The sequence below is a fragment of the Zingiber officinale genome, chromosome 8B (assembly GCF_018446385.1).
Source record: "Zingiber officinale cultivar Zhangliang chromosome 8B, Zo_v1.1, whole genome shotgun sequence".
Classification (NCBI taxonomy): Eukaryota; Viridiplantae; Streptophyta; class Magnoliopsida; order Zingiberales; family Zingiberaceae; genus Zingiber; species Zingiber officinale.
In genome coordinates, this window is record NC_056001.1 from 34,785,656 (window position 1) to 34,807,914 (window position 22,259).

At 39.1% G+C, this 22,259-nt stretch overlaps 1 protein-coding gene across 1 annotated transcript; it reads left to right on the forward strand.

Moving 5' to 3' along the window:
• Positions 1 to 11,351: 11,351 nt before the first annotated feature.
• On the forward strand, positions 11,352 to 22,140 carry LOC122017604 (PLASTID TRANSCRIPTIONALLY ACTIVE protein 6, chloroplastic-like). Its single transcript, XM_042575253.1, has 3 exons — positions 11,352 to 11,435; positions 11,563 to 11,667; positions 22,014 to 22,140. The coding sequence occupies exons 1-3, from the start codon at positions 11,367 to 11,369 to the stop codon at positions 22,077 to 22,079; spliced, it is 240 nt and encodes a 79-aa protein (XP_042431187.1). The 5' UTR covers positions 11,352 to 11,366; the 3' UTR covers positions 22,080 to 22,140.
• Positions 22,141 to 22,259: the final 119 nt, after the last annotated feature.

Consider the following 22,259-nt stretch of genomic DNA (forward strand, 5'->3'; position numbering starts at 1 on the left):
TGTTATTTAACATGGTTAAATTTAGAAATATGTTATGTTAGTATGTTAATCTATAACATAATATAGTCCGTTTATTTGTTTTGTGTTAATATGTTAATCTATGCTAATTTCTAATTCTGAATATATTAGTTATAGGTGAAAATGTCTATGAACAAAACTTAGATGTATAATCGATTAGAAAATAGATTTATCAGAGACGATTTTATTGCTGAAGTTGAACAGTTTGTGAACTTTGCTAAAAGTCACCCTGAATGTATGAATGGTGCCGAGTTACGGTGTCCATGTAATCATAAAAAATGTCAAAATAGAGCTTTCCATGATGAGGATACTGTAAAATTACATATATGTAGAAATAGTATTGTGCCAAATTACTACAATTGGTACTGTCACGGAGAGACTTATTTATATGAACCAATTGAACCTTCTGGTGGTTTGTCATCTGGGACAACTGTTATCGCTCCTGAAGCATCAACTAATATTGATATTGCAATGCAATCAATGGTTCATGATGCGATGAATGCTGCAGTTGATTATTCTAATACAGATGAAACACCAACACCTGAATATCAACAACTATATGAAATGTTAAAGGCTAGTGAAAGAGAAGTGTGGAAAGACATTCCCTCTGGTCATTCTCAATTATCAGTTATTACAAGGTTATTGAATATGAAAGCAGAACATAATTTTTCAGAAAGATGTTACGATGACATTTGTCAGTTGATGTTAGAATTGCTTCCTGTTGATAACATAATGACCGATAGTTTTTACAGTACAAAAAAATTGGTCAAAGGTTTAGGTTTGCCTGTAGAGAAGATTGTTTGTTGTATAAATAACTGCATGATATTTTGGAATGAAGATAATGATCTGCGTGAATGTAAAATCTGTACACACTCTCGTTATAAGCATGGTACTCGCATACCAGGGAATTAGAAGAAAAAAATTGTTTGGCAAGTGATGTATTATTTTCCGTTAATTGCTAGACTTCAACGTTTGTATGCATCTGCTGCTACAGCTTTCCATATGACGTTGCATTATGAGCATGAGCAAGATGGAGGTAAAATGTATCATCCTTCTGATTCACCAGCATGGAAACATCTAGATGATGTATTTCCTCCTTTTGTAATGGAACCACGTAATGTGAGATTGGGACTTTCTGCAGATAGATTTCAGTCATTTGGACAGTCAGGGCAACAATATTCATCTTGGCCAGTTATATTAACACCGTACAATTTACCGTCATGGATGTGCATGAAAGATGAATTTATGTTCTTTACAGTACTTATTCCTGGTCCAACCAATCTCAAAGAGAAGATAGATATTTTCTTACAACTTCTGATTGTCAAGTTAAATGAATTATGGAATGTTGGGTCGGTGATTTATGATGTTGCAAGTAAAACTAATTTTAGATTGAATGCTGCATTATTATGGACGATCAGTGATTTTTCAGTATACTCAATGTTGTCGGGTTGGAGCACGACTGATAAATTAGCATGTCCACACTACATAACTGATTCTGATGCATTTTCATTATCTTACAGTAGGAAGGTGTCTTGGTTTGATAATCACCATAAATTTTTACCACTTGATCACTCTCTCAGGCGAAATAAGAAAAATTTTCTAAAAAATGTTGTAGTTAGAAAACCCCCTCCACTCCATGCTTTAGGTGAATAAATCATTGAGCAAATTGATAGTTATGGATTTCTACCAGTATCTCAATCTGGTTCTGATGAGATAAATAAATATATTGTTAGGATGTGCAAGTGTGGTTGGAAGAAAAGGAGTATTTTTTGGGAGTTACCGTATTGGAAGTATCTGCTTATTCGACATAATTTAGATGTCATGCATATTGAGAAAAATTTCTTCGATAATATCTTTAACACTGTGATGAACGTGCCTGGAAGAACTAAAGACACTGCAAAATCACGCGAGGAATTAAAAGAATTAGTCAATAGAGCAGAGTTGCATCAAGATGAAATAACTAATAGATTTCCAAAGGCTTGTTATACATTGGACAAAGATGGCAAGCAAGCTTTATGTAATTGGTTGAAAGAAATCAAATTTCCATATGGGTATGCCTCAAATATGGCTCGATGCGTAGATATGAATAGATTAAAGATGTTTGGAATGAAAAGTCATGACCGTCATGTATTTATGCAAAGACTTATTCCAATAGCTTTCCATGACTTACTTCCTCAAGATGTTTGATAAACACTCACTGATTTGAGTCTATTTTTTAGAGATTTGACAGCAAGGTGTATTACGATGGATGATATGCTTCGGCTAGAAACAGACATTCCTCTCATATTATGTAAACTGGAGCGTATATTTTCACCAAGTTGTTTTGATTCAATGAAATATCTACCAGTACATTACCATACGAGGCACAAATAGCAGGTCTTGTGCAGTACAGATGGATGTATCCATTCGAACGATTTTTGAGGAAATTAAAAAATAATGTTCGTAACAAAGCAAGAGAAGGGTCAATATGCAATGCTTATACAGTTGAAGAAGCTTCTTCTTTATGCTCCTATTGTTTTGTTGATAGTGTGCAAACAAGACATCGCAAGTGTCCTAGAAATTCTGATGATGCTTGCCAGTCGATAAATCCATCGATCTATCGCAAGTGTTAAAGCTACATGGAATACTTACTGTGCCAAACTCTAAAGAGATCATATGTATTATATGAGAAAGAAGGGCACTAGGTTTGCATATGTTTCGGAGGCGATATGGAGTGCATGGACGACCACCTAGGCTACAAAAAGGTGGCAAGGTAATGCCGAAAAGGCAAAAGCAAATAGGAATACAGAGCCAGGTGGCCCAAGCACCGAAACCGCTCGATATATGTCAGGATCTAGATCTATTGTTGAGCATACCATGAATCTGGTGAGTATAATTTAAAATTATACTTTGTAACAAATTTTATATTTATTACCAACCTTGTATAATTTTTTTCCAAATTTTTTGAATGTAGAAAAGTGAGCTTGCCCGACATCCCACATGTATGGAGGTCTTTCTCAAGACCCACAAGAAGAAGGATGAGTCATTTGTGTTGGAGCAATCCCAATGGTCCGCGGGACCATGTGTTTTGGTGTTTGGGCAAAGGGTTTAAGTTAGGTTCACCCTTGTATTTGATATGTGTATTTGAGTTGTGCAGGTTTGCAGGATACACATATGACTCAGGTTGATGGCTTCGGGTCCGGTGAAGGATGGAGCATCCGAGGGACCGTGGACAAGGCAGCGAGGACAAGGGCCGAGGGAAGCGACTTCGAGGCATACGCGAAGGATGGCATTGGGTACGAGCCGCGGGCTTGAATGCATCCGAGGGACGAGAGCCAAAGGAAGTAGGCTTGAAGGCAAAAGGTCAAAGCTGCAAAGGAAGAATCAAGTGAGTCATAAGGGTGAGGGTACGAATGCACGAGAGATTGTACTCGGAGTAAAATCCTAGTTTTTAGGGTTTTACTGTAGCAGTACTGTAGCGCTACTGTAGCAGTACTGTAGCGCTACTGTAGCAGTACTGTAGCAGTCGACTGCATGTTTTAGCAGTCGACTGGCAATGAACAGAATGTGTGGAATCGAGCCGTTGGGATGTAACAGTCGAATTTCTAGTCAACTGGTAGGCGGGGTTTTCCAACCCGTGGCCTATAAAACCAAAGCTTGGGAGCTTGGTTTGAGTTGACGAAATAGAGGTGGTTAATCTCTATTAGTAGTCTACTTGTGCCCTAGCGTCAAAAGAGCTCTTGTGAGGGTTGTGGTGAGGTTTCTCCACCCACAAGGAGGTTTGAGCTAGCCGGAAGTTTTCCGGGGAGTAATCCACCGAAGGATCGGGATCGTCCACCTTACGGACAGCCATGGAGTAGGAGCTTTATCTCCGAACCACGTAAACGAGCTTGTTAGCGGTTTGCATTCTTTCTTATTCTTGTCTTTAGTTTAGCTTGTATTTTGTATTGTATTTCCGCTGCGCAAACTAACGTTGTAGAAAGAAGCGAGTATTTGGGGGCGCCGTCTATCCAACCCCCCTTCAAGCCGGCCCACCGATCTCCAACAAGTGGTATCAGAGCGAGGACGCTCTCCGTTGGACTAACCGCCAAGGAAGCACAAGATGACCGGCTTGATAGAACCGCCAAAGTTTGAAGGAGGAAGCCTTGGGGACATCACATTTTGGATGATGAAGATGGAAGTCTTCTTCGACACGGATTGGGATACAATGATGGTGATCAAGTACCCGTTCGAAGTCCCAAGAGACAAGAAGGGAAAGAAGCTCCGAACACGACATTGGACGGAGGAGCAAACCTCACGGTCGGAGGCAAACTCAAAGGTAATAGCAATTTTAATTGATTTATTGCCTCCTAATGTGATAAGTGGTGTAGGTAAATATGAGAACGCCCATGAATTGTGGAGTAAAGTGAAGAAATTTCCATGGGAGGAATTTTTGCCTACACAAGAAGAAGAAGAAAAATCCGAAGAAAGTGATGAAGTGGTCCAAGAGGAGAAGAAGGACCAATCGGATGTGGAGCCCAAGGAGTTGGGTTTAGTAACTCAAGAAGAGGAGGTGGAGCAAACGGAAGTTGAGTCACACTCAATATCCGAGGAGGAGAAGGAAGATGAGGTATCATCTACATCCTCAAGAATTGAAGAAGATTCCAAGACAAGTGAAGAAGATGAAGTCTTGGAAGTAAACATAGCAAGCACCTCCATCGAAGTGAAGTCAAAGAACAACATAATTTGCTTCGGATGTAATGAGAAGGGACACTACAAGAGTAGGTGTCCAATGAGTAAGAAGAAGGTATCTCCTAAACTCAATTCAATTCCTTTAGAATCTAATTTGAGTTGTAGGAAGAAGAAGGAGAAGAAGCACATTAGATGCTTCACGTGTGGAGAACTTGGACACTACCACACAAGATGCTCAAGGAAGGGAGAGTTCAAGAAGTTGGAGCATCTAAAGAAGTGGGAGAAGAAGAAGAGGAGCTCAAGTCAAGGGGGAGCTTCAAGGGTAAGGGAGGTATACCCTAATTTGAAGTGTAATTCAAATTCAAATTCTTATCTTCCCATGCATGCTAGGAGAAATAATGATTATCATTATGTAGCAATGAAAAATTTTGGATTTAGATATCATGATAGGAGTAGGGTAATTGTAGATCAAAACCCTAGAAGACCAATGCATGATAAACAAAGAAATAGTAGACCTAAGGAGACCCAAGGCATTAATCCTAAGAAGGGGAGACATATGCCTAGAAAGGGTAGGTCTAGGAATGTCCAAGGTGGACATGTTGACTCTAGGTTTAGGAACCTAGAAAGGGAGAACCAAGCTTTGAAGGCAAAGCTTGATGGTTTGGAACAATTCCTTAAGAGATTCACTATTGGATCTAAGGGATTAAACATGGTGTTGGGTAGTCAAAAACCCAACAATGATAGATCGGGTTTGGGATACCAATCTAGTCCCTCCAAGGCCAATGAGAGTTCATATGCTAGGGTGGCAAATGATCATGGCAAGGGAGAGGTCTCCAAGGCTAAGGGAAAGTCTTATGCTAGGGTTGCATATGACTATAGCAAGGAGAAATCAATTAATGGCAAGGGAAAGTCATTTAATGGTAAGAAGAAATTAACCAAGGACAAGGTGTCCAAGGTTAAGAAAGTTACGTTTGTAGGCCAAGTGTCACCGGGGGTGGATCGATGTGGCCTAGCCATTGTGGAAGAGTCACCTAGGGAGGTGGCTAAGGCTAAGAGCTCTAGGGGGAGCTCAAAGAGTCAAATTGGGACCCATGGCCAATGGATCTCAGGTGGGTTCTACTTAGGGGTCTAGAGGAGCCATGGAGTGTGCCAAATGGTTTAGAGACGGATTTGAGTCTCAAACCTAGGGATTTGGCACACATGGATTGTGTTTCATGCAAGAAATATGACATTTGGGGTCATATAGCATGATAATTGGTTTTGGAAGTATAGATGCCATATAAACCAATGCTAGGGATGCATTGTGGGTTGGTATGGGCAAATACATCAAGAGGAAGCCAAAACTAGGACTTTAGGTCAAGGTTCAATTGAACTTTTTAGCTAGTTTTGTGTTTTGTGTCAATCTTGGGATTGGTGATAGATATATTTTTATATATATTTTTCCCAAGTAGACAAGGGTACAATAGACCTCTCCACAAAATTTGGGAATTTTTGGAGGTCTAGGGAATTTCTGGTGCATTTCTGAAGTTGGCCTAAAAAGGGTGATTTTTTCATGAATAGTGTACCAGTCGACTGGTAACAGTAAATTCTCACTACAGAATGTCTCTGTAAGGTTCTGTCAAGGGGCCATCGACTGGTACTTATTGCAGTCGACTGATACCATCTGAAAGTGTTTTCGGCACTAGATTTTGACCATGTCAACTCATATAGATGTATGGGATCCATGGGTGATACATACATGAGTTTAGGGTCATTTGGATGACAAGTTTTCAATAATTGAGATATTGTTGGAGAACTTTTTGGATGTTAGGCAAAGGGGAGAAGTAAGGTTTAGTTAGGAAAACCGAAAGTACCTTTGAAGGGGAGCCTTGGGATAGGTTCTTAAAAAGCCCGTTGTAAAAATCCTAGCTCAATGGAGAGCTTAGGTAAAAGGGGAGCCTTGGGATAGGTCCTTCAAAAGCCTTATGTGGAAAATCCTAGCTCAATGGGAGCTTAGGTGTAGGGGGAGCCTTGGGATAGGTTCTTAAAAAGCCCTGTGCATTGTTTCGGCGGTTGCCAAGTGTGTAGCCTTGGCAACGTAAGTCCATTCGGCATTGTAAGTCCAAGTGTGTAGCCTTGGCATCGTAAGTCCATTCGGCAGTGTAAGTCCAAGTGTGTAGCCTTGGCAACGTAAGTCCATTCGGCGGTGTAAGTCCAAGTGTGTAGCCTTGGCAACGTAAGTCCATTTGTTTTAGCATGTTTATTTGCTATATGTTTTCCCTAACTTAAACGTATTGCCAAACACCAAAAAGGGGGAGATTGTTGGAGCAATCCCAATGGTCCGCGGGACCATGTGTTTTGGTGTTTGGGCAAAGGGTTTAAGTTAGGTTCACCCTTGTATTTGATATGTGTATTTGAGTTGTGCAGGTTTGCAGGATACACATATGACTCAGGTTGATGGCTTCGGGTCCGGTGAAGGATGGAGCATCCGAGGGACCGTGGACAAGGCAGCGAGGACAAGGGCCGAGGGAAGCGACTTCGAGGCATACGCGAAGGATGGCATTGGGTATGAGCCGCGGGCTTGAATGCATCCGAGGGACAAGAGCCAAAGGAAGTAGGCTTGAAGGCAAAAGGTCAAAGCTGCAACGAAGAAGAATCAAGTGAGTATAAGGGTGAGGGTATGAGTGCCGAGAGATTGTACTCGGGGTACCAGTCGACTGATGGAAGTCACAGTCGTCTGATACAGTCGACTGGGTAGTTGACTGGGAGAAAAAACAATGCTTCTGTTCAATCGGTCAGTGTGGAACACTCATTGGAATGTAACGGTCGAATTTCCACAGAGGACAGTTGACTGGATTTTAGCAATCGACTGTAGGCGGGGTTTTCTAACCCGTGGCCTATAAAACCAAAGCTTGGGAGCTTGGTTTGAGTTGACGAAATAGAGGTGGTTAATCTCTATTAGTAGTCTACTTGTGCCCTAGCGTCAAAAGAGCTCTTGTGAGGGTTGTGGTGAGGTTTCTCCACCCACAAGGAGGTTTGAGCTAGCCGGAAGTTTTCCGGGGAGTAATCCACCGAAGGATCGGGATCGTCCACCTTACGGACAGCCGTGGAGTAGGAGCTTTATCTCCGAACCACGTAAACGAGCTTGTTAGCGGTTTGCATTCTTTCTTATTCTTGTCTTTAGTTTAGCTTGTATTTTGTATTGTATTTCCGCTGCGCAAACTAACGTTGTAGAAAGAAGCGAGTATTTGGGGGCGCCGTCTATCCAACCCCCCTTCAAGCCGGCCCACCGATCTCCAACAATTTGTTGATTCTCGATCTCAAACTCTACATGTGAGATTATTAACTTTATTACATTTGTTCATTTCTATCTTGATTAGTATTTAGTAATACTGATCAAATTGGATATTATATTTTTTTTATCGAGCAACAAATGACAGAAAGGGTGGCTCAGGCATCTCAGCCATCAGCAGAGGGTGGAGAGTCACATTCTTTATCCACCGACGATCTAAATGAGATTTATTATGATGTTATCGTGGAAGGAATTGCGTATTCAACTGAAATCAATAGATCAAAGAATGACTGATATGGATTTGTGGAGAGCCGATGAGGAGAAGAAGAGAGCTGAACGTGACAAGAGTAATGAAGATCTTATGGCCCAAATACGGACGATTGTGGCTTCTTTCACCCAGGCATCACATGGTTCTGAGTCACAAGAGACTCAAGATCCATCAGACGGTGATGATTAGCTTTTTTGAGGTTTGTTCAACTACACTTTAGTTTTTTATTTATCATATAGAACCTGAGCTAATATATTTATTCTGTTTTGATATTATAACATGTTTATTTCTAAGTATTTTATTACTATATGTTTCAGGAGTCACGTTCGGTCCTATTTACATATTGGCTCTTCACTACATCATTTGCTCATTTTTGTTCAGGTATCATTTCATATAAAATTCGTTATACATATATATGTAAACTGTTTATTTATACATCAAAATGATCATTTTGAATTTGACTTTCTACAAGATTTTCTTTATTATTTAGCGTTCTTGTATTATTTGGAGTACATTCTAGTGCGGTATGTATTCTGTAAACTTGACTTTAGATATGGATATTTGCATATATATATTCTGTAGATTTGGTTAGCTATGGATTATATGGAATGTGTCTTTTTGTGGATTTTATTAGTGTGTGATTGTTATATGATATATATATATATATATATATATATATATATATATATATATATATATATATATATGTGGATTATATTTGACGTAGATTATATTTTCTGTGGATTGTATTTGATGTGTGGATTATATTTGCTGTGGATTGTATTTGATGTGTGGATTGTATGATACCATCGTTTGTGATGGTTTGTTTATATATTTGAAAAATGTATATGGGAACAACGTGTAAACAATTTGAATCTGGCAATTTTTTTTCATTTTCCGTCGGAATACCGACGGAAACTGTTCCGTCGACAGTTATCAAAACTAATTATGGAATTCGATAGATTGCCGACGGAAATATCATTTTCCATCGGTATTTCTGAAATTTCCTGATGGAATCTATGGTTCCGTCAGAAGTTTTTCGGTATTTGGTACAATGTTTTTGTCAACGTCATTGACAGAATTAAAATTACTGGGACTTTTTCGATATATATTACCGACGGAAATGGCGTTTTCCGTTGGAAATCATGGACCGTCGAATATTTTCTCGACGGAAATTATTCCGTCGAAAGTCTGTCGGTATAGGCATATACCGACGGAATACCGACGGATATTTTCGTCGGGAAAACTATTTTTTTTTTAGTGCCATGGGCGATCAATTATAGATCCATCTATTGAACTAGATCAACAAGTAGGTTTGAGTTGGATCTGCTTCAGCCTGATCGAGCCTGGTTGTGGTCAGGTCTAGCATAGATGATTGTATTAGCTGGTGTTAACTATCCATGCATTAATTGTTGCATTTGAGTAATTTGGTCATAGATCCACCAACTAATATATGTTCCTAGTTCAGATGGATAACACCCGGTGCACAACACAGTTGGTAAATGTTTGACGATGAATATATGAATTAAGTGTTTAATTACTACTGGACATATCCTCGTGATGAAACCTGTCGTCGTGTTAATATGAGAACATACTAATAGAAAAAAAAAATAGAAGACTAATCAAGTTGGGTAACGTTGAGTCTGGGTGACTGGTCCGACTTCACGAAAGTTTCCTATTAACCATCAGGATAAATCGGGAAGCGCTCACAGTGGGTAGCCCAGGAGTACAACATCCTTTAGTTGCGTGTCTCATTTGAAGGAAAAATTCTTATAAATTCATGATAATTATGGTTCGAACCGTAGATACCTAAGTGATAATCTAAATATCCTATCATTATATCATAATTCTAAAGATAAAAATAAACTAATAGAGATATTAGGGACGAGTGAATAATTTACGAGAACCACTCTTGTTTACTGATTTATCGGTTGAACCGAAAGTGGGGCCAAGCAGTATCCTCTCCGGAGGAGAATTATGTTTTAGTTCAGATGGATAAGACTAAGACTTATGCTATGTTTACTCTAGAGTGTGGATGAGGAAAGGAAAGGAATCAACGATAGAAAGTTATCTTTGGAGGAAAAGAAAAGAAAGGGTGAAGAAATCTTTTCCTTTGCACACTTGTTTACCTTGATAGAGGAAGGTGAATACTTATGATGTAATTTTGTAAATAAAAAAGGGTGCATGCGTCATTTTTTTGGTATATAGTGTAATTTTGTAAGTTAAAAAGGCTACATCCGTCATTTTTTTTGTATATGGTGTAATTTTGTGAATGCAAAAGGGGTACATGCGTCATTTTTTTTCCATCCGCTGCTTTCTGTCCGATTTTGGCTCCAAAATTATCCGCTGATGGATTGCGTTATTTTTCCTTCGAAAAATTTTAATGAAGTAAACGGCGGAAACTTTTCCTTAATTTTACTTTCCACTCTCCCAAGTAAACAGAGCATTAGGATTCCAAAAATAGATATCATTTCACTAACACCTACTTAAACCCTCTCTCTCCTCTCCGATCATTTTCCGACGAAGCGAAAAAAGGACTCCAAATGGCATCGGTGACGAGGATTGCTATCACTAGGTCCCTTCTCTCCGCATCTGCTTCCGAACCGCCCTCCTCTTCCCTCTCTTCCTTCCTCTCACCTTTCGCTCTCTGCCTCCCCTCCCCGCCCCCTCTTTCGCTTTCCCTCTCTTTCTCCTCATTTCCGTTACCCAAGCACTGAAGAATCCCCCTGCCCTCTCTACGGCTGACGACGACGACGCGGAGGCCGGCGCCACCGACTACGACATGGATGAGGAGGATGTCGAGGAGCTGGATAACAAGAAGGACTATGCCATCGAGTACGACAAGATACTCGACGTCGCACCCGTTTCCTCCTCCGCTGACTCGCCAGACCACATCGAGATGGTCGCCGTCGAGAGCTTCGTGTCCACGCAAGGGTGGGAGTCCGAGACTGTCGTTGACTACCGTATCAACTAGGAGGAGTTCCACAAGATCCGCCTCTTTCACTGCGACTTCTTTATCCGGAAGCCGCCCGACCCAGATGACAACGTCTACGACTTCCGAGAGGCATCGTCTCTTCTATCTTTATGTCTCTGGTAGGTCATGATGCCCTGTTCCTCCCCTTTCTGACGCGATTTTCTTTGTGGCTTTTCAACAAGCAGATGTATGTTACTCCTCCTGACATGGATGTCTACTCAATTCCGAAGGTTTTGGCTCCCATGCCTCAGAAGGTATGCATAAAAAAGTTGCAAATTTTGTAACGCTGTGTGGAACATAACTATCATTCATTACAGATAGCATGTGTAAACTGGAGCTTACTGCTTACCCAGCTAATAACTTATTTCTTGGGTTTGTTAGTACATTCGATGTGCAAAATCAAACTTTGGAAGCTACAATGTCACAGAGCCACCCATAGACGCACCTAGAGATCCACTGTACAAAACTGAGAGGGAAATTATGAAGGTATGTATCTGATGAATTTCTTTTTTCAGTGCTTCTCTATCAGTACAAATGTCTCATGTGATTTGGAATTGTTGAAACTTGAAATGGTCAGGGGAGTGATAAAGTCCTTTTTATACAATCTCGTTGGTTAAAACTTACAGGAGATGAACATAAACGAGTAATGTTTGCCCAACAACAATCCAATTCTACATATTTTTGCCTTGAATCCTGAGCTTAGCCTTTTGATTGAAATTCATCTTCTTGTGGTACCATGATGTGGACGCCAAGGTGGATGCCTTTGTTGAATATCGCTATAGTTGGAAGCAAATTAATTACTACCTAATTAGCTATTAGAAATAAATTAGCTATTGCCTAATTAGTAGAAAATAAATAATGACCTAATTTAACTACTGCTATAGTAGAAAACAAATAATGGCCTAATTATCTTTTCAATTTTTGATTCCTTGTTTTTCTTTATGGTTGGTCTTTCCTAATCTTGTCATGTTTGTCTCCTTATATAAGGAGTGCCATTATTAATAAAGGAGGAGAGAAAAATTGAGTAATTGGACCTCTGTCTAGGACGAGCCTTCCCTCTTGAGTGATTTGGACTCTGTCTAGGACGAGTCTTTTTCCTCCTCCCTTCTCCCCTTATGTGTTGCATGACCAAGTACGGATCCGGATCTTGACCTGTGACTCGATCCTATACTCGGGACCATATCAACTTGGTATCAGAGCCGGTCATGGGTGACACGGATCCTATCACATCCAAACTCGAGGTCTTCATGGAAAGATTGATGTCACAACAACAAGTTTTCATGGAGCAGATCACTTCCCGCCAGTAAGGATTAGAGGAGTAGATTGCCGAGATTTCCCATATTGTTCAAGATGCTAGGCGACGATCTTTGCACACTGCAGACAACCCTACCAGTGCAGAGTATGACCCTTCTAGAGGCTCAGAGGTCAGACCTAAACTGCCAACCAGCGGTACCATGACTCCGCGATACTCAAAGATGGAGTTCCCCACCTATTCTGGAGAAGGGGATCCACTGAGCTGGGTTAAAAGGTGTTAAAAGGACCATAGAGGCTGATAAGGTTGGCCTTGCTGCCTTCCACTTGGTAGGGGAAGCCCAACTTTGGTTTGATTAGGTAGAGCAAGAAGAGTCAGAGATGACTTGTAAGTAGTTCAGAGACCACTGTCATATCTGCTTTGGCCCGCCCCTGAGCAACAACCCTTTGGGAGAGCTAGCAAATCTTAAGTAGACATGCTTTGTAGAAGACTACCAGCGCCAATTTCAATCTCACCTCGCTTGGACCTCGGACCTCCGACCACAACAACAAGTTGACATATTCATTGCAGGGCTAGTCGAAGATCTCTGTATTGACATTGAACTACAGAAGCCTGAAAACCTAAGCATTGCAATGAATATGGCCATGACACTAGAACGGAAGCAGTGCTTCCATCAAGGTGGGGGGCTGCTGCACACGAATTGGGGCGGGACCACAACCAAGCTCAACACCAGCAGTGGAGGCCCTCCTTTGGCGAAGACCAGGACCCTGGACATCAGCAAGGAGATTCCACCTGTTTCATTTTTCAAACGTCTGACTCGCGCCGAGATGGCAGAACGGAGTGCCAAGGGCCTTTGTTTTAACTGTGATGAATCCTACTCCACGGGTCACAAGTGTAAACGTCTATTTTGGATTGAAGTGTCTGATGACGAAAAGGAAGGTGAGGAGAGGGGGAAGTGAATTCAGAAATTTCCCTTCATGCTATTAGTGGCGTTATACCCCGCTTTCAAGCTTGAGGACAAGCTCAGTATCGAGGAGAGGAGTGATGATGTGGACGCCGAGGTGGGCGCCTTTATTGAACATCAATATAGTTGTAAGCAAATTAATAACTACCTAATTAGCTATCAGAAATAAATTATCTATTGCCTATTATCCCGTCCGGAAGCTGAGTCAGATGGAGGTCGGTTGTGCTGTTGACGACGTTGACGGGGGTCGTTGAGACGTGTTGCTGGCGTTGCACTTCTTGCAAGGGCCACCGCGGGAGGATGACGGAAGATGATGACTAGGACGACGAGGCGAGGGTTTCCTGCGCGCACTCCGACACGCACCCAGGTCATTAGAGACCAAGAACTAGGGAAAAAGTCCTCGGAGCAGGTCCTCCGATGCTCAAGTCAGGTCCTTTTTCCCCAGAAAAGCAATTAAGGAACCGGAAAAGTAGAAGACGAGTACGTAAAAGGGTGAGTGCGCGTACCCGCATAAGGGAGAGGTCCTCCCTTTTTATATGACTTGGTGTAGTTCTGGAACCTGACAAGCGTCCTGGAGTGTCGGGTGTTAGACTTTGTCTGGCGGTGAATGACATGTGGCATTCTATCATCGGTTGTAGGAAAGTTCTTTTGGTAATGAGTCACAGACCATTGGAATATACCCTGACACCTAGTGGTTATTCTCTGACAGGTGGTTGCGATTCTCCGACTTAATTGTCGTGTAGTGGCCTACCGACTTGATGGGAGAAGCTCTGGTTAACCAATCTATCCCGACCAACATATCTTGACCTATAAGTCTCGGTCTGTAAATCCTGATCTCTAAGTATCTGTCTGTAAAGCCTGACTTGCATAGCCTGCCTAGCCGGACCCGGAAAGTCCTGCTCTGTAAATCCCGACCGGAATGGTTCCTTCCCCTTCTTCCTTATTCCTGATGTTATTCTCCCGACCTTTCGACTAGAGCACCTCAACCAGTGTGCCCATTCATACTCCAGACTTGGATCTCTTACTCGAACAACCTTTTTGAGCCCCTGACCTGGACCTCCTGACCGAGCATTCAGAGTAAGCTTCTGACTGGGCCTTTTTACTCGTGTAACCTACCTTAACTCTCGACCTGGAACTTTAGACCCCTTGCTAGATGGGTCACATCCCCCATGACTTAATACCACGTCCCCTCGACTTTTGCCTGCCATACCCCCTCGACTTCTGCCTGCCACATCCCCTCGACTTCTGACTGTCACGCCCCCTTGACTTCTGACTACCACATCCCCTTGACTTCTGACTGTCATGTCCCCTTGACCAGGTCGTACCTTTATGCACCGTATCAGCCTAATTAGTAGAAAATAAATATGGCTTAATTAGCTTTTCTATTTTTGATTCCCTATTTTCCTTTATGGTTGGTCTTTCCTAATCTTGTCATGTTTGACTCCTTATATAAGGAGTGTCACTATTAATAAAGGGGAAGAAAAATTGAGTAATTGGGACTCTGTCTAGGACGAGCCTTCCCCCTTGAGTGATTTGGACTCTGTCTAGGACGAGTCTTTTTCCTCCTCCCTTCCCCCCTTACGTGTTGCATGACCAAGTACGGATTCGGATCTCGACCTGTGACTCGATCCTATACTTGGGACCATATCATACCATTAATCGAATGCTCATAAGAGTTAGTTGTCTAAATCGTTTGGAAAGATAGGTCGCTAAAATCTCTTCCAGATAAGGAAATTTTAGAAAGAAAAAGACATTCTCTCCTGGATGGTTCTTATTGACATGATGCTTATCTATGATTTAGAAGCATCATTACTTGTATAGATTTCTTTTCTCTTGTTGATTATGTAAATCCTCATATTGAGTCCAATTTCAAATTTTTGGAAATCTTATGTCTCATCTCGCTCTTTTATCTTTCCCTTCAGCGGGTAGATCATGAAGCATAGTTCCTACTGTGACAAAGTATGGCTCTAGAGATGGAGGTAATGCAATAACTAAGAAAGAAAAGGACTAAAAAAACATATGATTTGGGACCCTGGTTTCGGGTTCTTACTCCACGACCTATGGAAACTTTTTCCCTCTTAGAAAACTTCTAAAGACAGAGAAACCTTTTTCAATAAATATGAAAATTATATGCAATAAAAGAATTTGTAAACTATGGAGCTCGAGTTAAAGACCTTGAGCTTGTAAATAAAAATAACATAATAAAAAGTTATCGTAGTAGAATTGTTGTCAAAAGGGTTTTATATAGAGTTCCCTTTGTCTCTCCTATATAACCTAGTGGATAAACTCCGCTTTGCGTTAATGTTCATTGACTCTTTTAAGCCATCAATTGATTGGAGCTAGATCTGTGCATGGTCGCTTTAGCTGTTGTCATCAGTCGACTTTACACCTTCTCAATTGGCTTAATACCTTTTCAGTTGATTGTTGTCCATGCCAGTTGACTTTGACACCTATCAATCGACTATTTTGGATCAACTCATAGGTTTGACTCTCGAGCCATTTTAATGTAGTCAATTCTTTCAAACTCATTAGTCAACTCAATTTATTCTCTATCGGCTCCACACAAGATGAGTTGACTTTTTTATAAGTTCCTAATCAATGCTGTATAATATTTCAATTTTAAAAATTAATTCAGTCAACTAACTTAGTTTCTATCAAATGTTGAGTCGATTTTGTTTCAAACAAAAACATTCTTTTGTTTTCTTGGAATAAAATATCTTTTAATTTACTCATCTAGAAACAATACTTTTTTGTTCTCAAGAAATACATCTCGACTACCTAGTTGATAAGTCAAGTATTCGAATACTGAATTATCATCTACTCTACTCAACTCAAAACAAAATCTTTCTGTTTGTGGGCAGTCTGTCATCAACTGACTTCTTGGTTGACTAACCATATCAGTCGATTGAATTATCGACTTTGACCTTAAAACACCTATTTCTTAATCAACTCATCTAAGGTTTGGTTGACTCATCTTGGAACAAAACCTTTCTGTTCATGAGAAATACATTTTTGATCAAGTGCCTAGTCGACTACTTAGGCATCAATTGACTGAAAGTCAACTCAACTTGAACAAAGCTTTCTATTTGCTACCAATCTCGACTAACCATATTGGTTGAGTATATATGATCACTAATCGACTGAATCATTGACTTTGGCCCCCAAAATAACCATTTCTTGGTTGAGCCTCTACTAAGAGCACTACCAACCTCTCAAATATAGGTCACTTATAGTCTCTCACAACTTATATGCTAAGAGATTTTACCTCCAAGACTTCTCGTTTACTGTGTATGTGGCCGTCTTGACCTACCAAGACTTCTCATCTATCATGTTTTCAGTAGTTCTTGATCTACTTGGATTTCTCATCTATTAGGTATTCAGCTGTCCTCAACAACCTTCTTATATGTTAGGTATTTGGTCATTCTTAACTTACTAGGACTTTCTTATTTGCCAAGTATGTCATCCTAGGCCTAGGACTTTTTTATCTACCAACACTTGCTAAACTTTTCCTTTGTCGTATGTTTGAACTTGCTCCACTTTGGATTTTAACAATTGCACTTAGATCTGTCAGATAGGTCGCCCCATCTAAAATCAGTCATTTGGCAGGGCAGGGGCTAGCCCACCATCCTGGCGGGATGGGAAATCCCAAACCCAACCCAAGGTGGGTTGCGGATTAGGCGGGCTAGCCCATCAAAAAATTAAAAATTTTTATAGAAAAATCCCTACAATTTATTGAATTTAATCATTTCATAAACAAACTTTGACTTAAGGGCTTATTTTTATTTCAAGTTTTTCAATTTTTTTTCCTTCTCAACTTGTGGGCCAACCTGAGCCTGCCCCGACCCTCTTGGACTTGCAATTTGTGCGGACTAGCTCGCTTAGGCCCACTTTTAAATGAGTTGATAAAATTTCGACCTAACCTTCTTAAATTGTTTGGCGGGTCGAGCTAATCCAATATGCTCAACTCAAATTAATGGCTCTATTGCACTTGCAATATCAAATGATTAGATATATTACACTAGTAACGTAGGATCTTGTTCGATGCTAGAGGGGGTGAATAGCACAATTGAAATTTCTTCGTTCTTTTTCTATCAGAGTCATTGGTAGCACAATGAAATAAAGAAACTTAAAGAACAAAAGAAAGAAATACAAAGAACACCAAAGTTACTTGGTTCCCAACCCCCAGGGTTAGTATATCCAAGGCTATGCACGAAGCGGTCATCTACTAGTATCTTTCTCCTTTTAGTACTCTTTTGGAGGTAGAGAAACATCTTACATGTTGTAAGGACAATCACAAATATGAAAAACAGATAAATGATATAATAACAAGCATAAAAGAAAAATAAACTTGTCGTGAGCTAGCAGGAAAGCCTGAGTGTCGCGATACTCCTCTTGGCGCTTCCCGAAACACACGAGCATAACTTTAGAGCACTTTCTAAGCACTAGCATGAAGATGGATGTTTTCAAGAGTTGCTAGAAGATGCTGCCTCGACCCCCCCTTTTATACAACTTGATCGACACTTCTCCGGTCGATTGGAGGCCCTCCGGTCGCCTAAACGTTGCTAACGTGGCTGGAAACTCAATCCTTTTTGAGATAAATTTTTGACCTCTCAGTCAATCGGACACCTTGTCCCAAGCTCAGCCCAAACTTGTTTGAGACCTGACTTTTCGGTCAATTGGACTGCCTTCCGGTCAACCAGATCCTGAGTCCAATGACCCAGACTAGTTCATCCAACTGTTGTTTCATGCAAAACAAATAATTCAATAACAAGCAAAACCTAGTACTTAGTTTACCTAAACCTAATAGGTTTAATTGCTTGGAGTTCATTACTTCAAGACTTCTTTCTTTGTCAAGCAATCATCTCCCAGCTAACTCCACTTGAACTTGTTTTATCTAGTTCCCAACTATGACTTTCACTGCTTGGTTCCCAATAATGACTTCCACTACCTACACTCGCCATGACTTCCATTATCTGGTTCCCAACTAGGTTTCCACTAGTTAGCCTCGCTAGGACAGTTACTGCCTGGTTCCCAACCAAGACTTTCCTTTGCCTAGTCCCACTAGGTATTTTTACCAACTTGCCAAGTATCTAGTCCTACTTGGACTTCTCACTCATTTCCAAGTTTTAAGTCAACCTTGACTTTGCTTGGACTCTTCACTTAACTTGATCAACTATGGTCAAATTATTTGGTCACCTTTGACCAAATTCCCTTAAACATTTTGTTTAAATAAATATTCAAAACTCTAGAGGTCGATTGCACCAACAATCTCTCATTTTTTTTTGTTTGACAATAAGTTTAAGCTAGGCTAAATTAGTTAGCCTAACATATAGGGTTTATGCCAAATTAAGAATTATAGATTAACACTATTTTTCTCCCCCTTTGGCACATATAAAAAATAGTTAAACTCCTAAGGATATCCTTTGGTGTTGTATCAACAATAGGATATTTCCTTAGTAAAAAACTTAACCCTTACCCTTCTTGAAATCAGAAATTTCCCAACAAGAAAGGAATTTTAAAATATGATTATGCTTAGAAAATTTTGAAATAGAAGGGTGATTTGAAAAACATTTTGAAAAAAAAATTGAGATAAAAAATTTGAAGCATATTTTCAAAGAAGAAATAATTTTGAAGTATGAAAATATCTTTGAAAATTTTGTAAGAAGATCTTGAAAATAAGCCTTTTTTGTTAAAAAAGGTGTCAATATTTTTGTTTTTAAGAAACAAGATTCTTTTTAAATATTGATCTTTCAAGAGAGTCTCCCCTTAACTTGACACCCCTTAGGACATTCTTGTTAGCAACAAGGAATCCTATATATCTTGTAGGTTTGGGTGTGTTATGGTTGACCTAAGGATCTAGAAGTTAAGTGTCAATCAACAACAATCATTTCAAAGATGTATAGAATTTTGAAAAAAAAATATATATTTACATCCAATCAAACATGAAATATCATTCAACATCATTATATGAATCACTATTTTGAAAATATTTTTAATAAAATATTCCTGTAAATTTTCAAAAACCTTTTTAAAAATATTTTCAATTTAAGTTTTCTTAATATCTCACCCATTCTATGTGTCTCAGGATACACAAACACAGTAGCCTTATATGTTTTGTGAGATGAGTATTCTAATTTTATTTTTATTGATTTAGTTTGAGTTCTAAGGATTCTTTGACTTTGTGTTAGATTTAGGTTTAATCGTCGATCAATTAAGTGCACATTTTAAGCTTTCAGGTCGTGGCGAGACACACTGACCTTTTTGGGTATCAGAGTAATGACCGCTTCCTTAGACAAAGCTGATTCGAGAAATTGAACACTTAACTAATGGTTTAACTAGTATAGAATGTGGTAGGTAGCTTCAATTAGTTCCACTTAGTTAAGCAGATCAAGTATGACACTCCTTACTCCACCTGACTATCTGGACCAAGTTTTCTTAACATACTATCATTTCACCACACCTTGGTACTATGTTGTGCAAGTATCAATCAAGCCTATATCTTTTGTCCTATATTTTCCCTCTCTATCTATTCTAAGATAAGCAATTAAAATCATGGATAAAATATATGGCATGTGAGACATGACATATTGCAATTAATTAAGATATGCGTGAGCATGTCAATTTGAACATGCCATCAATCAAGTCAAAACAATCAAACATTTAATATATTAGTTTCTAATTATATATCAAATTCTCGATTTGATACCTTTTGTATTAATCTTGAATGTGTCAACCCACTTTGACACATTTTAATTATTAAGATTTCTAGTTTTATCAAGTGAAATTTTATTGATTGTTGCATAATTAAATGGTGCGTGATTGTAACTTTGTTTATGAGTTTTAAGTTGTTGATTTGAATTTAACTTAGACTTGTAAATAGTCTATATTTTAATATTTAGATAATATATTAATATTCTTTTTGAGATTCCTAATTTTATGTTTCAAAACAACATTTTGTTTTTCCGATTTTATAGAACTTTTGTTTTCTGAATTTTAAATTTTAAAAACTTTTCTTTTGAATTTTTACATTTCAAAACTTGAATTTTTGAAGTTTAAAGCTGATTTTTATTATTTAAATTTCTTAACTTTGAACTTTATCATTTTTTTTAATTTAAAAGTTGATTTTTCGAATTTTTAAACTTTGAATTTAGATTTGAAAATTAATTTTTATCCGAATTTTAAATTTTAAAATTAACATTATGTTTTTCAAAATTCAAAGATTTGTTTTCTTTAATTTTAAAATTCAATTTCTGATTTTTAGATTTAAAAACTGTTTTTCTATTTTTGTGAATTTTGAAAATGGTTTATTTGATTTTTAAAAATTCTTATAGATTAAATTCTTATTATTTATATTTGAATTATTTATAGTTGGATTATTAATTAGATTTGGATTGATTAATTTATGGTTATCTTTATTAAACAAATTATTAATTAATCCTGAATTAATTGATTTATCTTTAAAATTAATTTTTTGATTAGTCAGATTAAGATTTTGATCGATCCAACCAAGGTTTGTGTCAACTTGATCTTAGTCTTTATTGACTTGATCAAGGTCTTGATTAAGTTTTAGATTATTATTTAAATTAATCAATTTATTTTTAATTAATTTCAAATTAATTGATTTTTTATTCATTAATTTATTTTTGATAATTAAATTTGAATTAGGTGAATTGTTAGAACCAACAATGGAAGATTTATAATGCATATCCAAATTGCTATTATAATCGAAAATATTTAAATTAGTACTTGTATGCATAGCTAAAATGGGATTTTCATAAAATTTAAAATCACTAACCTTAATCGCCCCTCTCGATTCTTGGATTTCCTCTATGGGCATTCGTTCTTGTAATGTCTGGTCTTCTTGCACTTGAAACATGTCACATGTTCCTTACAACGACCTGTCTAGGCTTCTCCTGCACACTTGGTCAGAGTGTTAGATAACAACGAAACTAACTTAACCTATTTTGTTATTCATCAAAACTTGATTTAGACCGTTAGTGCTAACCGCACCAGCACTAACAAGTCATAAAGGACTGAATGATAGACATGTGAATGGAAGTTCTTATTGGTGCGGTTAACACTAACGATCTAACTCAAGTTTTGATGAATGACAAAATAGGTTAAGTTAGTTTCATCATTATCTAACACTCTGATCGAGTGTGCAGGAGAAGCTCAGACAGGTCGACGGGTTGACGTGATGTCTGACACAAAATCCAGATAGGTCAACAGGCCGACCGGATAGCTGGCACGAAATCCAAACGGGTCAACGGGCTCACCGGACATTTGGCACGAAGTCCAGCTAGGTCGACAGGCTGACTGGATAGCTGGCACGAAGTCCGGACGGGTCAAAGGGCTAACCGAACGTCTGGCAGGCAATTGAAGGTAAGTCACTAGAGGGGGGAGTCACTGTGAGGACGCGTTTCCAGGAAGGGAACATTAGGCGTCGATCCGACTTAGACCCATTTCGGATATCTAAGTTGAGATTGTGACTAGATTCCGGTCTCGAGGAGACGGAATCTAGCTAATACTCTACTTGTTCATTTTAAACTGTGCTATCACTTTATTTTGCAGGATAATATTATTTGCATTTTACCTCAGACTAACTGTTTCGTGCAGGAGAAGGACTTGCTGGAGAAGAGTGGTCCGGGCGCTCAGAGGTCCGGGCGCCCGGGAGGGACCTAGGCGCCCGGAATGTAATATTTATCCAAAACGTCGCTTCGCCACGTGGAGCACCCTGGTTGGCTCGGCTACGTCATATTCAGGACGCCTGAAAGAATCTAGGCGCCCCGAACCTCCTATATAATTAGGGTAAAGGCTGGAGTAAAAAAAACAACAACGAACGATTCAATCTCTGGTGCTCCT

What these genes read in the sequence shown, in the direction of transcription:
- LOC122017604 (XM_042575253.1), top strand. Translation starts at nt 11,367, where the DNA reads ATGTATGTTACTCCTCCTGACATGGATGTCTACTCAATTCCGAAGGTT. An exon ending in TGGCTCCCATGCCTCAGAAG is followed by an intron (nt 11,436 to 11,562) that starts GTATGCATAAAA and finishes TGGGTTTGTTAG; the next exon opens with TACATTCGATGTGCAAAATC. An exon ending in CTGAGAGGGAAATTATGAAG is followed by an intron (nt 11,668 to 22,013) that starts GTATGTATCTGA and finishes TGTTTCGTGCAG; the next exon opens with GAGAAGGACTTGCTGGAGAA.